At 46.0% G+C, this 19,331-nt stretch overlaps 1 protein-coding gene across 1 annotated transcript; it reads right to left on the minus strand.

Moving 5' to 3' along the window:
- Positions 1–3,217: 3,217 nt before the first annotated feature.
- Positions 3,218–8,803, minus strand: Pla2g2d (phospholipase A2, group IID). Its single transcript, XM_005394674.2, has 5 exons — positions 8,672–8,803; positions 5,486–5,630; positions 4,759–4,865; positions 3,378–3,602; positions 3,218–3,250 (listed from the first exon to the last, which is right to left on the minus strand). Exons 1-4 carry the CDS (start codon positions 8,709–8,711, stop codon positions 3,418–3,420), a joined length of 477 nt encoding a protein of 158 aa, XP_005394731.1. The 5' UTR covers positions 8,712–8,803; the 3' UTR covers positions 3,218–3,250; positions 3,378–3,417.
- Positions 8,804–19,331: the final 10,528 nt, after the last annotated feature.

Consider the following 19,331-nt stretch of genomic DNA (forward strand, 5'->3'; position numbering starts at 1 on the left):
TTCTGTGTCTTGTTCGGTTTAAATCATACAGAATCGGTTCAGAACAAGAACTCAGGGTGGGAGCATCTCCCCGACCCCAACCAAGTCCTGGCTGCCTGAGGCCTCACGTGTCCACCCTGCCTCCTGGTCCACATCTTTGCCTATTTGAGACCCGTTCATTCACACAACAACCACTGATCACCCACAAAGCACCAGGCCTGTGCCAGGTGACCAGGTGGTCATGCAGGGAATTGTTGCCCTGCACCTGAGCCCTTCTGGCCTTCCCCGTGAGCATATCTCAGTCCTATGCCTGGGCTTGCAGCTCTATCAACAACCCCAACATGCTGATTCCATCAGCTACTCACCCTCCAGGGAACCTGACTCTGTCCCCTCTAGTGGGTAAATAAGTCCCAAGGAACCTAAACCAGCCAAGTCACTCCCATTGTCTTGGCTCACAGTTGCTTTAGGGTGGCCAGTCCCAAGGGGACCTCTGCCATGCAGTGCTACCTAGACACAGGAATAGACAGTGTCTTCATTGGACACTCAGCCTTGCTTGAGGGCCGGAGCCATGGCTGCCATCTTGGAGCCATGATCCCACCCCACCTATGTGGGCAAAGCTAGGACAGTGAGGGAGGGCCCATCCAGGGGTGTTGAGTGTCCAGTTGAGGACTTCACACATGCTAGGCAAGTGCTCCACCACTGAGCTACAGCCTCAGCCCTTACCTGGAAGCTCCTGGACCAGTACAAAGGAGGGTGTGATACAGGAGCAGAAGGGAAAGAGCCTAGGGTAGAAGCCTCCAACTGGGTCTTTTGTTGGTTTGGGGGCCTTGGGAGGTTCTGTCCTCTCTCTGAGCCTCAGATCCCTCCAGGATAACATGAGGGCAATAATGCCCCTGCCATCCAACACTGAGATTAAGGGAGGCATTGCACAGAGCTATAGGGAGCTCTGCTGGACAAGTGGGGCTCCAAGCTCCTGATAAGTGCAAGCTGTTCCTGGGAATCCAACAGAGAGAGGGACTGGATGGGAAGAGGGGACATCACAGAGCATTAATGAGCCCATTCTCCCCTCGGAGTGACTTGAAATCTGATCACCAGGTACCAAGGGCCACCACAGAGCTGAATGGAAAAAGAGCCACCATGGGCCAGGCACTGTCCTCAGCGTTCACTCACACTGATCTTATTGCACCCTTACTCCTCCTGACCTCTGCTTGTTTTCTTGTTTTGTCTGGATCTTGTCCGCGAGGAGACAGATTCCTTAGGTAAGGTGCATAAGGTTAGGCGGTGGTATAAGAGGAAACATTTTTTTAAAATAGACCTTTGTTTTTTTAAATAGCTGCCTTAGGTTGACAGCAAGATTTAGTGGAAAATACAGACGTTTCTCTACTCCGTCCCTACCCACGCGCACGTCCTCGCAATAACTGTCCCTCACCACAGCGGGACATTGAGTGGGACTCGGAACCCGGAGCCCGTAGTTCTTCATTCTTCCCACATTGCCTTACTGGAGCCAGTGGGCTTGGGGAGAACTCCTCCACCAGTGCCTGCACAGAGCTGTGTCACCGCCTGGAGAGTGTGGGTGGCCCCACATGCCCAAGTCCTGTGGCTGGAAGCAGAGCTATTATGTATGAGCGACAGATCAGGGATCCTCATGTGTGAAAAGGATATTTGTGTGAAATGCGTCTCCTGGAAGCAGAGCCTGAGACAAGGGTTCTTGTGCAAGGGCTTTATTGAAAGAGTGCTCTCCGGGAAAACCTGTACAGGAACCAGGAGAACAGGCCAGGCCAGGCCAGGGGATGGGATGAGCGAAGAGGTGGTTCCAGAAGTCTCTGGCATGTCCTAACACCTTGGTCCAAGAGTGACTCTGGGATGGTGTACCACCCAGAGAGTCCTGCACACAGGCAAGGGAGCTGGGCACTTATTCCCTCTGTAGTGCTGGACTTTCCTGGTCACCTGTCACAGGTGGCATCCTGGCCCGTGGGAGGGGGTTGAGGGCAAGGTAGCTCTCAGGAGGTAGGAAAACCTATAAGAGGGAGGCAGATTGGAGCACTCAGCAGCCAAGGCCTGGCCTTACTGGGAAAGGGGAGCCTGACTCAGGAAATCTGGGTGGGTATAAATATCTGTTCCACCACCACCCCCATTATTGGCTCATTTGATCCATAGCTTTAACTGAGCATCTAGTATGTGACATGAGGCAGACATGGCCTCTATCCTCAGGGAGCTACAGTCTAGTTGGGGGAGAGGGGGAAGTCACATTTACCACTTGTGGCAAAGCTCGGTAAAGGCAGCCCTGGGAAGTGCTGGGGACCTCAGAGGAGGGGGTGCACCCTCTGAGCCGGGAAGTAGGGATCAGCTGGGGAGATGTCTCTGCAGGAGGTACCCTGAGCATACACCAGAGGATAGGGAAAAAAAGACCAGACCCTGGTACCTGGAGCAACAAGAGCATTGGGGTCCCCCCACCCTCTGCTCAGGGCTGTCCATGGAGCCCCTGCTTGGTTCTGTGGCTTTCTTGAGCACTAAGGTATAACTGAGCCTGAGACAGGTCTGGGCCCACCCAGCAGGGACCTCAGAGCCGCGTCTGGGAGAGGGACACAGCAGCAGATGGCAGGATCCAAACGCTTTGAGGGGCTTTATCCTGGGGCAGTGGAGGACCTTGGGATTTTAAGAGAGAGACCCAGCAGAAAGCCCAAGGCCAGCTTTTACAGCAACCACTCAGGGTGCAGCTGGGAAAGCCCTGGAGGGAGTGAGAAGGGGCCACACAGAGGACCTGCCACACCTCCCCCGGGACCCCACCACACTCACAGGTACACACTTCGGCCCCAGTGTCACTCCTGAAGCTCCCAGCCTTGGCTTTCCCCAAGATCCAACTGCTGCCCTGGCTGGGGTGGGGCTGGGGATCCGGAGCAACAGGGTGCAGGCAAGGCCAGACTCCCTTCCGGGGTGGTGTTGGCCTTGAAAGCTGGACTGGTCAGGTAGGATGTTGCAATACTATAGGACTTCAAAGCTCAAGATGTCCTGGAACAGGGTAGGGGTTTTGGTGACAGATGCAGCAAACGTCTCCTAGCCTGGGGCCTATGGGTTCGACACAGCTATATTCTAGTAAAAAATGTTTTTATTTTGTCGAGCATGATGGTGCACACCTATAATCTCAGCACTCAGGAGGCTGAGGCAGGAGGACTGCCATGAGTTCCACGCCAGCCTCGGCTATATAGTGAGACACTGTTTCAAAACTCAATCAATCGGGGCTGGGGATTTAGCTCAGTGGCACAGCGCCTGCCTGGCAAGCACAAGGTCGTGAGTTCGGTTCCCGGTACCGGAAAAAAAAACAAAACAAAACAAAACAAAAAAATCAATCAACCAATCAATAAAAATGAAAAGGAAGTTTCGTTACTTACACACATTACCTATATTATGTATTTTGTGTGCAACCTAGGGCAGCTCGATTCAATTAGGGAGCCCCAGAAAAGTCAGGTTGGCAGGGCCCGTGCACAGAGGAGCCACACCCTTGCATTTGGGCCTCCAGTAGAACCGCAGTTTCTTCTGGTAGGTGTCTAGGCTGTTCTTCAGGCAGAAGGCCACCGCCTTGTCGCAGGCACACAGCTGTCGCTCGCACCAGCTCCCCTTGTCAGCTGTGGGTGGAGGAGGGGCAGCTCAGTGTCCATCCCCTCCCAGGAGAGCAGATGCGGAACTAGGGTCTCTGCAGGTGCTGCAGCCCCTTCTCACCAACTTCGATTCTACCTGCACGGCCGAGGGCACGGACTTGAGTGACCTCCCTGTGTGCCCTGGCTTCCCTACTTCCCGCACAGCTGGTCCTGGCGGGAGAGGACAGAATAAAACGTACAGGTGTGGGGGCAGGGGTTACAGAAAAGCAGAATGAAGACTCAACATGCACCAGATGTAAGCAGGATGCGTGGCTACACGATCCTAAGCGGCTGGCAAGGAGCCACCAGAACTGAGATCTGGAGAAGCTGCACCTTCCAGGGAAAGCTGAGAGACAAACATTCCAGGCCAGGAACAGTGTGTTCCTGGCAGACCAGCAGGAGGCCTGCCTGCTTCAGCTTCCTTATCAGTAAGCATAATTCATGATAGCAGCTGCTCAGAAGGCTCAGATAAGAATTAAAGCAAGAAGGCAAAGTACTTAGCATGCAGTAAGGGCTCAGCGAATGCTAGATGTTGTTCTTAGGTCCTCAGGGAACAGTGTCTGGTGTGACAAGCCCTTTGCTATCTTTCTCCAAGCTGGGAATGCTGCACACCCAGGGGCCAGACGACCTGGGAGTCAGGCCAGAGACTGCTGTTTGCAGCTGTATGAGCTGGGAAAACATTTCCTTGCTCCAGTATGGGTTTTCTTTTCTGTAAAAATGGAGAGGATCAAGGTCTCACTGCCTCCTCACTGGGCTGTTACGGAGATCAGTAGAGGCGGAAGGAGTGACGGTAACATAGCGAGCCTGTGTGACCTGCTGGTCTCATTTCAGTTCTTGGAGGAACTTTAGATTAGAGGTGAGGATACCGAGGGGCCGGGAGGTGAAGGAATGGGCTTATGGTCGCATGAGCTGGTCAGTGCTGGGCCTCACCTCCCGATGCCAAAAGAGTCAAACTTCCCCTTGGACCTTCCCATACCGCCACGCCCACTCCTGCCCCTCGTCCACGCCCCTTTTGCTGCCGCTGGACACAGGACAAGAACAGAGATTGAGTCACTTATGCACTGTCACTCAGCCTATAAAGGCAGTGAGGACCAGAACTCCCTTCCTGGGCCTCCAGCTCCAGCTCTGAGGTCCGGGCACTCACAGCACTGGATGTCTCCCAAGGAAAAGGTGTATTTGTAGTGATCTGTCCGGGTCTTGCATCGATGGAGCCTCAGATGGAAGTAGCAGCAATCATGTTCTTGGCAGCACCTGGCAGGACAGGACAGTGGGTGGAGCAGCTGCAAGAGTCCTTAGCCGACTGGGATTTCTGGCTGCTGCTTCTGTGTGCCCACCTTGGAAGAGCCAAGCCCTTCAGGGCTCTGATCTTCCTTGGGCTCATAATAGCTGACATTGATCGAGTGCTTCCAATGTACCAAGTCCCCACTTTATCTACAAATATTCTCTTAATCCTCATGACCACCCCATGACAGAGGCACTGGTACACAGACTCAGGGAGATCAAGCCACTTGCCAAGATCACATGGCTTCTAAGTGGTAGATCAGGGCAATGGCACCAGGCCTGGCTGGCCTCTAGCATAACTCAGATGAGATACGGGTAAAAGAAGTGAAGCTTTTGAAAATAAAGTGCAGAGTCAGTGAGGAGTATGGGGGCATTGTAGCTAGATGAGGGTGTGGGAGTGCGAGGGATCGGGCCTTCAGAGGCTCTGGGGAAGCTTCTGGAAGGCCAGCTCCAGGAGGGTCAGAACTTGACCCTTCCAAGCACATAGTACATGCTGGATGAAAGGAATTCACAAAATGTATCAATGCTGGAGAAGGAAGAAAAAAGTTCCAGGGTAAGATTGCTGTGTGCCAGCCTAGGCAAGGGATTACCGATCTGTGGCATCTTTGGGCTGGCCTCTGCCACCAAATCCACAGTGACAGCCGTAGGGCCAGTAGTTGAAGAAGGGGAGTTTCCCGGTCACTTGCCAGATCATCTTGTTCAGGTTCAGGATCCCTCCTTGGGTTGGAGTCACACCTGGAAAGCAGCAATGAGTAGCATAAGAATGCCAGGGGCCACGGGGCAGGCACCTCTGCTGTGCCCGGACCACATGAGTGACCTTGAATGAGGACGGTAGCAGAATAACAATGACTACCCTTGCTGCTACATAGTGAGGCGGAAGGCACAGCTCAGCGGTAGAGCACAGGCTTAGCACACACCAGGCCCCAGCACCAAAGCAATAAAAACAAAATATATATGCAATGACTTATTGAGTGCTTACTATACATCTCTTGGTGTATTAATTTATTGACCCCACCCCAGGAGAGAAATATTATTTGTACATAAATAAATTTTGTGGCAAAGATGGTATTTTTTTTTGGCAAAGACCATACAAAGGCTTCCATGTACCCTCATCCAGTTTTTTCCAATATTGTCATCTTCTATAATTATGATGCCTTGGTTAAAATTATATAATAAGTACCTTTTAGGGGAGGAGGATACCATTTAACTTTTCTGCTCAGGGAATAGGACTCAGGGGTGCTTTTACCACTGACCTACATCCCTCCCCAGCCTTTTTTATTTATTTACTTATTTGTTTGTTTATATTTATTTATTTTGAGAGACAGCCTCCTGAAATTGCCCAGGTTGGCCTTGAACATGAGATCTTCCTGCCTCGGCCTCCCTAGTGGCTGAGATTACAGGCATACACTGCCATGCACAGCTGTTAATTCCTATTTTACAGATGAGCAGAGTCAGGCTCAGTAAGTTGTTCAAGGTCATGGTGAACAGTAAATGGAGCTAGAATTGAACCCAAGGCAGTCTGGCTCCATTCTGTGTCTGAACACTGACTTCCCACTCACAGTAGGAAGAAAAGCCCCGACTCACTCTTCTCCCCGCACGCCTCCCTGCAGCCCCTGGAGAAATCGGAGCATTAAGAGCATGCGCGGCTCTCCTGAGAAGCAGTGTGATCTAGAAATCAATGATTTTCATTTGAGGCATAATAGCTTGTGGCTAGAATCAATCATAAGGGGAATCTATGTAATTGGGGTAGAGGAATGCATTATGTTGAGTTAGGAGAAATAAAATACATTAAGTCAATCAATTCCGGGAAAAGGTGGGAGGAAACAGACAAGAGGACGGAAGTGTGCCACTCGGAGAGATTCTTCAAGAACACGGGGAGCGCATGCGCAGATGAAGCTCAGTCGCAGGGAGATGGGGCCGCAACCCCATTTGGGTGACGACCCTCATTTATGGTCCTCCCCATTGGCCCTTGGGTAAATGAGGGTACTGTGAAACTCTGGGAGCACACGGAGTAAGCAGTGCACGGGGAGTGAGCCCCATATAGGAGAGGTTAAAGTAGGAAGAGGGGCTGGGAAGATCTCATGCTGTGGACAACCAGTGAGATCAAGCAGGTGGCCTTGGGCTGCAACCGGAAGTGGCTGGCCTGTTGCACTCTCAGTGTGTGGGCGGCCACACTGCCACTCCTGTTTGACACCTCGGCTCTAGCTGAATGAGATATTAAAGAGAAATCTTGCTAAGCTCTATCTGTTCCGATAAATGACCTCAGGCCCTCTGGAAACATCCGGGATTCCCGGCTGGAATTCCTAGATTCCTGGATTGCATGATAAGGAACCCCAACACAAAAAGAGTTAGAACCCCCATCTTGGGGACCAACCAAACACCCGGATTCAGAGTCTTGCCTTTGTCCATGTTGTACTGGCCATTTTTCTTTTCTTCCCCCAAACGACTCCTTGTAATTTGGACTCACAGAGATCCGTTAACCTCTCCCCTTAGTGGAACGGCTCAGCTCTGCCCTGCCAAACAGGCAATGTGTTCAGCTTTGATTCTGAATGCTTCGCGGGGGTGGAAGGAGCCCTCATTTCTCATAATTTTATGGTGAGGTCAACTCAGCCTGAGAAATGGAGCTCATGCTATGCCAGTGGGGGCTTTGGGGACCTGGCTTGCCCTGTCAGCAACTCCCGTCTTGGTAGCCCGGGGCAGAGTGGCAGCCGCGGTGTTGCTACTATCCTTGCGCACGTGCCGTGTGTTACGCTATTAATGACTTCCTCCCACTTGCGCTTGCTCAACACTTGGTATCTATTGTCCCATTAAGTCCCTCTAACAACCCTGTGAAGAGGACGCTATGGTACCTGTTTTGCAGATGAGGATACGAAGAGGTTGGGTGGCTTGGCCAACGTCATGCTGCCAGGAAATGGGTTCGTGTATGAATTTTCTCTCTCAACTACATCGGCTCTTCTCCCTCCACCCTCAGGGTGTCTACTCCTGAGCTCTATCCCCACCCCGTTTTCTTTTTTATTCTAAGACATGTTTCTCCAAAGTTTCTTAGGCAGTACACGAACTTGAGATCCTTCTGCCTCAGCCTCTCAGGTGCTAGGATTACAGGCATGTGCCTACCTACTCTTGTGGATCTTCATGTGTGAGAAATGGATTTATGGAGCGTGGTTGCAAGTTTCATAATGGTTTTCACTTTAACCTCAGAGGCGTTTGAACAATTTGGGAGCTGCGTGACGACATAAAATCACTTTTAAAAAATACAAGACCTTTCTAAAATAGCATAATTTAAGATGGATCAAGAAAAAAAAGGACAATTTTCCAGCGGGTACATTTTTGCATTTGATCTGCTAAATACTGAATAGAAACTGTCCCCCAGCTCTCCTTCCTGCCACAGGTTAAGGGAATCCTCTTCCCAGGTTCAGTGATAACGAACTTCAAAAGACTCTAAAGATTGCTATTATTCCATCAAAGCTGGGGACAGGGGGATCCCATTTCTGTAGCACCATCACCCCGGGTGTAGCACACCACACAGGTTGGCCGCCCACACCTCTCTAGGCTGAAGCTGCTTTCTCAAGGTCAGTAGCCAGGTATGGCTCCTTGCAGGGTGTGGAAGGGTTGGGGACTGGGGCGCTAGGGGTCTAGGGAGAAGAGCAGTGATGTCGAACCTTTTAGACCTCTCAATGCTAACATACAGCCAGCTGCAACACGCGTGTCACCACCACGGGATAGGGCCTGCCCGCATCCCTCCTTCTTTGCTAACCGTGCATCCAGTCCCCACTCACCAGCCATCACCAGCAGTACACACAGCAGGACAAGTTCCATGATGCCAACAGGAGCAATGCAGGCAGCTCTAGAGGTCCCCTTCCACCGAGGCAGCCCCTTATATCAGTCCTCCCCAGACTACTCCTCCTCACTCCAGCTCCAGCAGAAGTAACTAACAAGGCTGCTACTTCCTCTTTTCTGGGGCTGGGAAGTATCTGGGCTTTTTTTCCCCCTTGTTGACAAAAAAATATCCAGTGCAGAAGATTTGGAAAACATAAGCAACAAGAAATTCAGAATCACTTGTGACTCTGTTAAACACCATGAACATCTTGATGTATGTCCTTCTGGTCTTATTGTCTATCCATCCATCTACCTACCTATCTGTTTACTCTCTGTAATGCATGCCCAAAAGTGTACACAGGCACACACACACACACACACACACACACACACACGTAGACTGTCTTTTTCACTTACTGATAAAAGCTGAATTTATTTTTTATTCTTTTGTAGTAATGTTTTCAAAGGCAGCCCCAACTGTACAGCTATAGTTTATTTAATGAATCCCTTATTGATGGACACATAGGTTGTTTCCTGTGTTTTACCATCCTAGTGCAGTGGAAGAGGAGACCTCTCAGTTCACGGGCAGAATGGTGTCCTCACTCATACTGGTTGAGGTAAGGCATACACACAACCGGAAGGCAAATGATGTGTGCTGACAACGAGCCTACGGGACGTCTGCCCCGGATTACGTGTGAGAATCCTACTGAGACAAATGGGGAGGGCCCAGCCCAACAAAGGTGGAGGTGCAGCTGGCAGGACACACTTGACAGGCGTGGCACAGAGACGCCAGGCTCGAGGACTCCACGGTGACCTTGCTCATGGACAGCAGAAGGGGGCACTTTGATGTTATCAATGGCTCTTCAATGACGCAATTTCCAGGCTGACCTCATTGCTTCTGCCTAATCAGCTCACCCCCAAAACTGTCACTGCTGGAGGTTTATTATCTCTGATTCTCTCTCGCGCTCGCTCGCTTGCTTTTTCTCTTTAAAATCCTTTCACCTTTGTTCCTTGACTCAACCAGCTGACCACCTCATATATATATATGAGAAGATAGTTTTTTCCCACCTCATATTTCTTTGTTACATTTCCTCCAGGATACCCTACAGTCATCCTCTTATACTGGCCCCAACAGTGTTTTACCCTAAAAGCCACATTTTTTGCTTGTTTGTTTTGAGACAGGGTCTCTATAGTCCAGATTGACCTGAAATTTGCAATCCTGCCTCAGCCCCACCGAGTTCTGGGATTACAGATATGTACCACGATACCCAGCTAAAAATCATCTTCTAGTCTGAGACCTTGATGCATTGTGTGGGGCTACCTCCCCCTCCTGTGTATGCCTTGGTCGAGAGCAAAAGTAGGCAGAACCACAAGCTCTTTGTTGATTCCAGAACGTTCTTCCTAGTGGGAGAGGATGTTTTAATGGTGCAAGGAGGCCTTAAAAACTCCAGCTACATAGTTGTCCCAGACATTTCTAATAGGCCCAGGGCACATCTAGCAGGATGAGTTTGGAATCAGAGACACCTGTTTCAAATTCTGTCATCTTTCTTATTAGCTGTGGGACCCTGGGAAAAATCTCTCCATCTCTACAAGCCTTGGTGTCCTCTGCAAAATGAAGCCACCTCCCGTCCCATTCTCTGCTGAAAGGTTGGGAGATAACACACACAGGCCTTCTCATCTAGCCTCCTTCAGGGACTGATGCTGTTACAGCAACATGATAGTGTTACCTGGAGGTTCGGAGAACTGGAGAGGAAGGATTCAAACCCAGACTGCCTGGTGTGGGAACCAGGTCCTTCCAATGAAGTGTTCAACCTGGAGCGAAAGGCTTAGCTCTGCCAGTGCTTCTTGCTCGTGTGTAAGACAAGGTGAGCATGGCATGGCTTTATGGATCATTATGAGGATCAGGGGAGCGGATGTCAGCAATGATTTGGAAATGGATGAGTGTGCCTTCCAAGGGCTCATGTGTTGGGAGCCTAGTCCTCAGTGTGGAGTGCTAAGAGATAGACTCCTTCCTGCCCCCTATGGCTTCCTTTCTCATCATGGGATCTCTCCCTCTCATATGATGCCATTGTCATGGTAACCAGCCAAGGAGCCCTCAGGAGAGGCAGAACCCATGAGGCCACCAATCTTGGACTTCTAGCCTCTAAAATCCTTTTTCTTTCCAAAGTATCCAATCTTAGATATTTGTTATAGTAATAGAAAATGCACTAATGCAATATATCAACAGGGCTTGGTCCACAGTTAGGGATCAACAAATGGTAGATGGGGTCACTTCTCTCATCAGCAGTGTCCTTGTTGCCCTCACCATTGCTGCCCACAAGAAAAATAAATAGCTAGCCTTTTCTTCTGCATCACCTAACCCGCTGCTGATCCTATCCACTGTATATTTCACCTCTGTGTTTTTCTTCTCTCCATAAATTTCATCCGAGTCTTTTTTTAATGTCTTCTATCCTTTTCAACATGCTCAAGTTTTCCTTTATCTTCTTAAACATACCAGATACCGTTATGTCTTTCAATGTCTTTTTCTATCCTCTAGGCCATTCCTGAGTCTTTCACTATTATTTGATGGTTTCTTTAGGGCAGAGTTCCAGAAGCGAAATTGCTGGGTCAGAAAGTACAAAGGTTTTAAGCCTTTTCCATTCTGCAGAAGTCAATGTGGATATAGGTTTTCCATCCACACGCCCTATACACACCCCAGCCTTTTGCTCGTCTGCAGTATCCAAGTGCCTTTAAGCTGGGGCATTTCTTGAGAGTTGTCAGAAAGTCTATGTTTTTACTTCCTGCTCACTGCTGGAAAACACCTTGCCGATACTGTTCAGGCTCCATCCAGCACACTTTCCAGTAGGGGGGTTAGGGAAGGAGCAAGAGGAAATTTAGATGCTGGGGAGATAATTCCATTATAATAGTTACCATTGTCTGGGCTTTCTCATGTGTCGGGCACTGGGTGTTATCTCATTTAATTTTCACAACCACACCAGCAAGGAGAGAATGCTATTCTCATTTTACAGATGGGCAAACTGAGGCTCAGAAAGGTTACAAATTTGTGCAGGGTCCCACAGCATGTATCTGGCAGAATTGAGGTTAGCACCTTTGCTGCATGTGAAGCAAAGGTCTTACACGCCTCATACATGTGTGAAGTAAGTGGGCACTGCCCTAATTCCCACATCACAGATGAGTCACAGATGAGTGGTATGCAGGAGCTCCCTGATACCTGTTCCCCATCCTCCCAAAGAGCCTGGACACCTGAACCTTGCAAGCATAAGGACGTGAAAGAGAATGACTGGAGGGGAGAGGAAAAAGAAAGAAGGAAGAGGTAAAAAATATGTATATGTATACACAGGATAGCTAGAATAATTGTACTACTAATATCTGTTGGCTTATTGAAAGGAACTGGTAATGTGTATTTGTTTGATCAATCTTGCATGCCTATATCCGGTTATATGTGCAACCATTTTGAAGATGGCATTATGTAATATAACAACCATTGTTAATATCCTATCACGATGCTTTGAAATTCTGTATCATTTTTATTGTTCTCTATGCTGTTTTGTTTATGTATTTGTTTTTGTCATTTTGGGTATTTTTTCTTTTCTCTTTAAAATGAAAAACAAAATTTATATGTATATACAAGGATAGCTGGGATAGGTGTATTGTTGATGTCTGTGGTTTATTGAAAGGAACAGTCAGTGCTTAAAATTTTTTTTCTTGGGGCTGGGGATTTAACTCAGGCAAAGCGCCTGCCTGGCAAGCGCAAGGTCGGGAGTTCGGTCCCTGGTACCAGAGAAAAACCAAAAAAAAAAAAAAAATTTTCTTTCTTGACATATTTTGCACACTTGAATCTGGTGATCAGAATGACTGATCTGAAAACAAAAGTATGCAGTATAAGAACCATCTTGTTGAACTCCTACCATCTTGTATGGTGAAGCTCTGCATCATTTCCAATATTTTTTTTATTACTTCTTACTGTCTTTGATTGTTTGACCAATCTTACATTCTTATGTCTGGTGGACTGAGCAACTTCACTGACTATAATAGCATGTAATGTAGCAACCATTTTTAATTCCTGTCATTTTGTTCTGAAACCCTGTATCATTTTTTTTGTTTTTGCTTTGTTTTGATTTTGTCTTCATTGTTAGGTTTTTTTCAATTTTTAAAATAAAAAAAAAGAAAGAGAATGACTGTAAGAGAGATTACATCATGATGAGGTTCCCAAACAGCCCACAAGTCAGAACAGTGATCACCCGTGGATGTACGTGGTGATTGCAGCTCACTGGGGGGAGGGGGTGCCTCAGGAGGTGCAGCTGTTCTGTGCCCCGGTTACATGGCCCATGTTCATGCCATGCAAACGCAGCCAGCTGTTTGCTTATGGTTTGGGCATGTCCCTGTATGTATGTTATACTTCAACACATATGAAAGATAACAACGATGATGATGTTGATTAAAAACAGGTGCTCAATAAATGCATGACGCCTGATGACTTCTTCCAGATGGAAAGCCTAGGGTTCTGACTGGTCAAGAGGTTGAGCAAGTTGACCTCTCCTGCAGCCCAGGCTCAGAGATTCTTGTTTCTAAGTGACAGTTGGCCAATGGCCTGGGGAATTTCCACTATGGCCTCTCAGTTCATTCAGGATGACCCACGAAAGGTCTTGCAGAATCACTTGAACTCGCCATGACCAGAAGCTTCCAGATATAATTGTTGCTAGATAGTTCTTGCTTGTTTTCAGGCCTGGCCCAGTCCCCTGCTGTCTTTTTAAGGCTGTATCAGACTGGGAGGCAGCCACGCCTGGCATCAACAGGAGACCTAGAGTCAGACTGACCTACCACCAGCCCTGACTTCCCTCTGACAACTGGAGTGGAGAAAAGTTATTACTATACAGCTCATAGGGTTGTTATAAGAATTCCAAGACACAGGGCATGCACAGTTCTAGGCAATGTGTCCTGTATAGAGCAAACTCCCAGGAATGATGGCTGGTGTGTTATTACTGTCTGCTTATGGGACATACAGAGCACACTTCCAAGAAATCCCATGGAAGAATGTACAAATTCTATGCCATTCTGTAGAAGGGAGTTGACCACCCCCAGAATTTTGGTATCCAAGGCGGACGTCTTAGAATACCCCGCTCCTCAAGTACCAGGAGATGGTTATCTCTGAAATGTACAATTTTGATGAATTTTTCACATTTGTATATACATCAATGAACTGGTATTACCATTCACATAATGAATGTATCCACCACCCTAAATGTTTCCTTGCTCCCAACTTGGCTCTGAGAAAACTGCTCATTTGGTTTCTGTCATGACAGATCAATTTGCATTTTCTAGAAGTTTAGGTAGATGGAATAATGCAATATAGACATGTATTGCCTAGTTTTACTCTGCATAATTATTTTGAGACTCATCCCCTCACAGAATTCTTTTTATCTTACAAAACTGAAACTCCGTACCCAGAACACGGTGAGTTCCTATGCCCCGTTCTGAGCCACTGAAAAACACAATTCTATGTTTTGTTTCTATGAATTTGACTATTCTAGGTCCTTCCTATAAGTGAGATCACAACATATCTTCTCTTTATGATTGACTCATTTCACTTACTGCATCATAACCACAATGTCCTTAAGGTCCTTCCATGTTGTAAGATGTCTCAAAAAATCCTTTTCATAGCAGGTTAAATATGATCCACATAAGACAGTTTTCCTGAGTTAATGCATGTGTCAAACCGCTCATTCAGTTTTGTATGTTCACCATTATGTAACCATTTCCCTGATCTAATTTTAGAATATTGTTGATACCCTAAAAAGAAACCCAAGCAGGCTGAGGTAGGAGGATTGCAAGTTCTGTCACCAGAGAGATCAGATCAGAAGAGGTCCTTGTAAAGAAGAGAGGGAACCTTGATTCCTGTTGCCGAAGCTGAGTCAGTGAGAGATTAGGCAGATTTATAACTCAAGAGTAACAAAGCAAGAGAAAAGTGAATTCAGCCTGAGGCCCAGAGGAGGCACAGCTCCGATGGAGAGGATCAGATGGGCCACTCTGGATCAGGCAGGCCAGTTTTTATAAAGGGCCCGAGGTGAGCCAGGGGCTGCTTTATGATCATCTTGGTTCTGGTTTGGTAAGATGGCTCTGGAGAAATCCTTATTGCTGAAGGGGGCAAGTCTCCACGAGACAATAGTTTTTGCTTGAGGCAGTCTCTACTTTCCTAAGACTCTGCTGGAATCCAAGGTGACCACAGACTTAGGGACAATGACTGGAGATTTCTGGGCACCCACTGGTAGTTGAATGACCCTGTAAATCTCTTATCTCCGTATCCTCAGTTTTGAAGAGGGGTGAGGGAGAGTATGTAAATTTAGGGCTAATCAACCTTGTATGGCCAGCTTTTAGACAGACGTTTCCTAAATCATTAACACGTCCATATGCACGCTGATCTGACCCCAAATTTTCAGGTAATAAAGGAGAAAGACATGAAATGAAAGTCGAGTTTTGTTCTGCTTTTAGTTATCTATGGCACATGTGTAGGGCCAAGGGAAGAGTCACAGTTTTGTGTGAATTTTTTGTTTGGTTGGTTGGTTTAGTTTTAGCAAAAGCAGCTTTCAAGTCCTTGGCTGCCTCAAAAGAATACAGAAACCATGCTTTTAGTAATTAGCAGGTTGAGGGACTAGAAGTTAGTTCCTTACCATAGAGTGGTCTTTGGTTCAGTTTCAGGCCAGGCTGGGCAACTTAGTGAGTCCCTGTCTCAAAATTTTTAAAAGGGCTGGAGACGAATCCCAGTGGCCCAGTGGTAAAGTGCTTGTCTAGCATTGGTGAGGCACTGGATTCTATCCTCAGTAGGACAGAAAGAGAAGGAGGAGAGGGAGAGGGTGAGGGGGAGAGAGGGAGATGGAGACACAATAGATATAGAGACCCCCTACATATTAACAGTTACTTCCTAATCTCCATCACCACATTCTCTGTTCACTCGGCCAGTAATCTTCCTGTCTCTTATAGATTTTCCTATTCCAAAAATTTCATGTAAATGAAATCGTGTAGTATATGGCCTTGGGTGGCTGGCTTCTTTCCTTTGCCATATTTCATCCATCTTACAGCATACCCTGTATTCCTTTGAACAGCTGAATGATAATATCCCATCATACAGACATTCCACATTTTATATATCCATTTACCCATCGATGGACCTTAAGTTTGCCCACTCTTGAGTTATAATGAGTAATGCTGCTATGAACATTGTGGATCTATTTTATCATTTCTTTTGGGAGTATGCCCAGGAATGAGATTGCCGATTCACATGGAAACTCCAACGTATTAACTTTGAGGAACTGCCAGACTGTTTCCAAAGCATCTGTGCTATCCTACACTCCCATTGGTATGTGTAAATGCTCCAATTCCTGCACATTCTCACCAACACTTGTCATTTATCTTTTTTTTTTATTGTAGTCATCTGAGTGGGTGTGACATGATATCACACTGTGGTTTTGATTCGTGTTTCCCTAGTGACTAATGATGTTGAGGATCATTCCATGTGCTTATTGGTCATTAGCTTACCTTCTTTGGAGAAATGTCAGTCAAAATCCTTTGCTGTTTTACAATGGGGTTGTGATCTTTTTCCTACTGAGTTGTACGGTTCTTTGTGTATTCTGGATATGCAGTCTTTATCAAGCACGTGATTTTCTCCCATTCTGTGGGTTAACTTTTTGTTTTCTTGACAGTATAGTTTGTAGCATAAAAGTTTTCAATTGTGATGAAGTTAAAATTGTCACTTGTGCTTTTGGTACACTATCTAGGAAATCATTGCTTAATCCAGCATCACGAAGATTTGCTTCTATGTTTTCTGCAAAGAGTTTTATAGTTTGCCTTTAATCTCTGGTTGATTTTGAGTCAGCCTTTGTGTCTGGTGTGAGGAAGGATTTCAACTTTATTCTTTTGCATGTAAATATCCAGCTAGCTCAGGCACTTTGTTAAAAAAGACCATTTTCTCCTCTTTAAATTGTCTTCACATGCTTGTTGGACTATGATCCATTCTGCCCTTAAATTTGGTATGTAGTGAGATGTATAGATTGAAATCATTGTCTTTTTGCTTCCTTTCTCTCCCTTCCTCCTTCCTTCATTTCTTTCCTTCCTCTCTTCCTTCTTCCTTTCCTTAATAATGACAGCCAATCGGTCTAGTATGATTGTTGGAAAAGCTATTCTACCTCTAAGGACTTGCTTTTGCAGTCTTGTCAAATATAAAATTTCCACACATTTATGGTCTAATTTTGGACCATCTGTTCTGTTCTGTTGCTCTAACTGTCTCTTTAGGCCAATTCCATACTGTCTTGATTATAGTGACTTTATAATTCTCAAAATCAGGTATTATAAGTCTTGCAACTTTATTTTTCTTTTTAGAGTTAACTTGGCTATTTGACATTTTTTTAATTTCCATATGAATTTTAGGATCAGCTTACCCATTTTTGCAAGAACAGTCTGTTAGGGTTTTGGTTGAGAGTGCTTTGGCTCCATAAAGAGAATGAGAGAATTAACCTCCTAAGGACTCTGAATCTCCCAATTTCATGAACATGGTCTACCTCTCAACTTACTTTGGTCTGCCTTGACTTCTCTGAGCATTGTTTTATAGCATTAAGTATATAAATCTTCCCTATTTTTGTCAACTTTATCCCTAAAATATTTTATATTTTTGGATCTTATCACACACACATTTTTAAATTTTTAATTTTCAATTGTTCACTGCTAGTAGGTAGAAGTGAAATTATTACTGCTTTGTATTTTTCTCTTATATCTGACCACCTTGCTAAAATCATTAGTTCCAGTAGCTTTTTAATAGATTCTGCAGGGTTTTTCTTTTTTAGGTAAACAATGACTTTATTGCTGGGGTGCATAGACAGATGTATGCAATCAAGACAGAGACTGTAGGTGACTCATATTCCAGTTGCAGGGGAGGACTCATTTGGTGTCATAATATTGAGTCAGTCAATAGATTTGGTTATCAGACCCAGGCAGCATTTATCATCCTTTTCCTACTTATCCCTCTCAAGATGCTTGTAAACAACTGCTTTCTTCCTGATGACCCTCAGGAAGGTCAAGAGCAAGTCCTCTGTACCGGACACATTCTCCAGCTTTTATCTCATGGCCCATCCCCAAACACACCTGTGCGACACCATCCGAGTTCCTCAGGATCACACTGATTTGTGAAGGAGTCAGGCCCCTATTGGCAAGTTTGTAAATTTGCTCCTTGGAGTCTGTTTATGAACAACTTTTGATCAGAAATGAATGTTGGATTTCATCAAATGCTATTTGGTGGTTGGTGTTTTGTTCCACTTTTTGAGGAGATCTTTTTTTTTTTTTTTAGGGTATTACCATTGTTATTACACAGGCTGATTTTTAATGTAAAATCATCCTTTTATTCCTGGGATAAAACTCAACTTGGACCAGGTGTGGTGGAGCACACCTATAATCCTAGAACTTGAGAGGCTGAGGCAGGAGGATCACCACAAGTTCAAGGCCAGCCTGGATTACATAGTGAGACACTGTCTAAAAAACAAAAACAAAACTCACATTGGTCATGGTATATTTTCCTGCTTACCTAATGTTTGTCCACTCTTTGTTAAGGACCTTTGTGCCTATGTTCATGAGGAATATTAGCCTGTAGATGTATTTGCTTGTAATGTTTTTATCTGACATTGGTATCAAAATAATGGTGGCTTACTAGAGTGAGATGGAAAGCACTCTCTCTGTCTAAAATTTCTGGAGGGCTCTGTGTGTAATTGATGCTATGAGCTAAACTGTGCTCTCTCAGACTTCAAGTGTTGAAGTCCTAGTACCCAGTGCCTTGGAATGTGACTGTTAGGAGACAGGGCCTTTAAAGAGGTGATTATATTACAATGAGAATGGCACCAATCCATTCAATTTCCCATGAAACTAGAAGCCAAACAGTGCACATGACTGATGTACTTATGAAAAGTGCTCAACTCAAGGCCCGAAGAGCCCTAACAGAGGTGCTTGTGCAGAGGAAAGACCACAGGAGGACACTGAAAAGGGCACGCCCTCCACAATCTGAAGGGAGAGTCCTCAGAATGAAACCAGCCCCACCAACACCTAGATCTTGGACTTTCAACCTTCAAGGTTGTGAGATGACAACTGCTGTTTAAACATCCAGGCTGTGGTATTTTCTGTGGAATCCCTAACTAATACAATTAGTATTATTTCTTCCTGAAGTATTTGGTTGAATTCGCTAGTAGAGTCATCTGGACCTGGAGTTTGTTCATGGGATGGTTTTAAACTACATACTCTAGAGCTGTAAGGCTATTTAACCTCGGAGGCTGAGGCAGGAGGATTGCCACAAGACAGACACCTTTAGACTATATCTTCCATAGTTCTAAGGCTATTTCCAGTTGTGTGAGTTTTTCTTTTAAGGAAATGAACCATTTTATCTTAGTTTTTAAATATATCCTTATGCTCATATTCATACAAAATTTAAAAACAAGAAAATAAAAATCTCAAGTCATTTTATTGTCTACGGATGACCATTTACTAATCCATTGTATATATCTTCCCAAATGATTTGCTTATAGGTACACACTGGTCCCCTGTTTGAAAACAACTGCTATTACCCTGTATATATGGGTGTAGGTTTTT

This window comes from Chinchilla lanigera, unplaced genomic scaffold (genome assembly GCF_000276665.1).
Source record: "Chinchilla lanigera isolate Chin_1 unplaced genomic scaffold, ChiLan1.0 scaffold00051, whole genome shotgun sequence".
Classification (NCBI taxonomy): Eukaryota; Metazoa; Chordata; class Mammalia; order Rodentia; family Chinchillidae; genus Chinchilla; species Chinchilla lanigera.

What these genes read in the sequence shown, in the direction of transcription:
- Pla2g2d (XM_005394674.2), bottom strand. Translation starts at nt 8,711, where the DNA reads ATGGAACTTGTCCTGCTGTGTGTACTGCTGGTGATGGCTG. An exon ending in TGTACTGCTGGTGATGGCTG is followed by an intron (nt 5,631 to 8,671) that starts GTGAGTGGGGAC and finishes GCTGCTTTCCAG; the next exon opens with GTGTGACTCCAACCCAAGGA. An exon ending in CCCAAAGATGCCACAGATCG is followed by an intron (nt 4,866 to 5,485) that starts GTAATCCCTTGC and finishes CTGTCCTGCCAG; the next exon opens with GTGCTGCCAAGAACATGATT.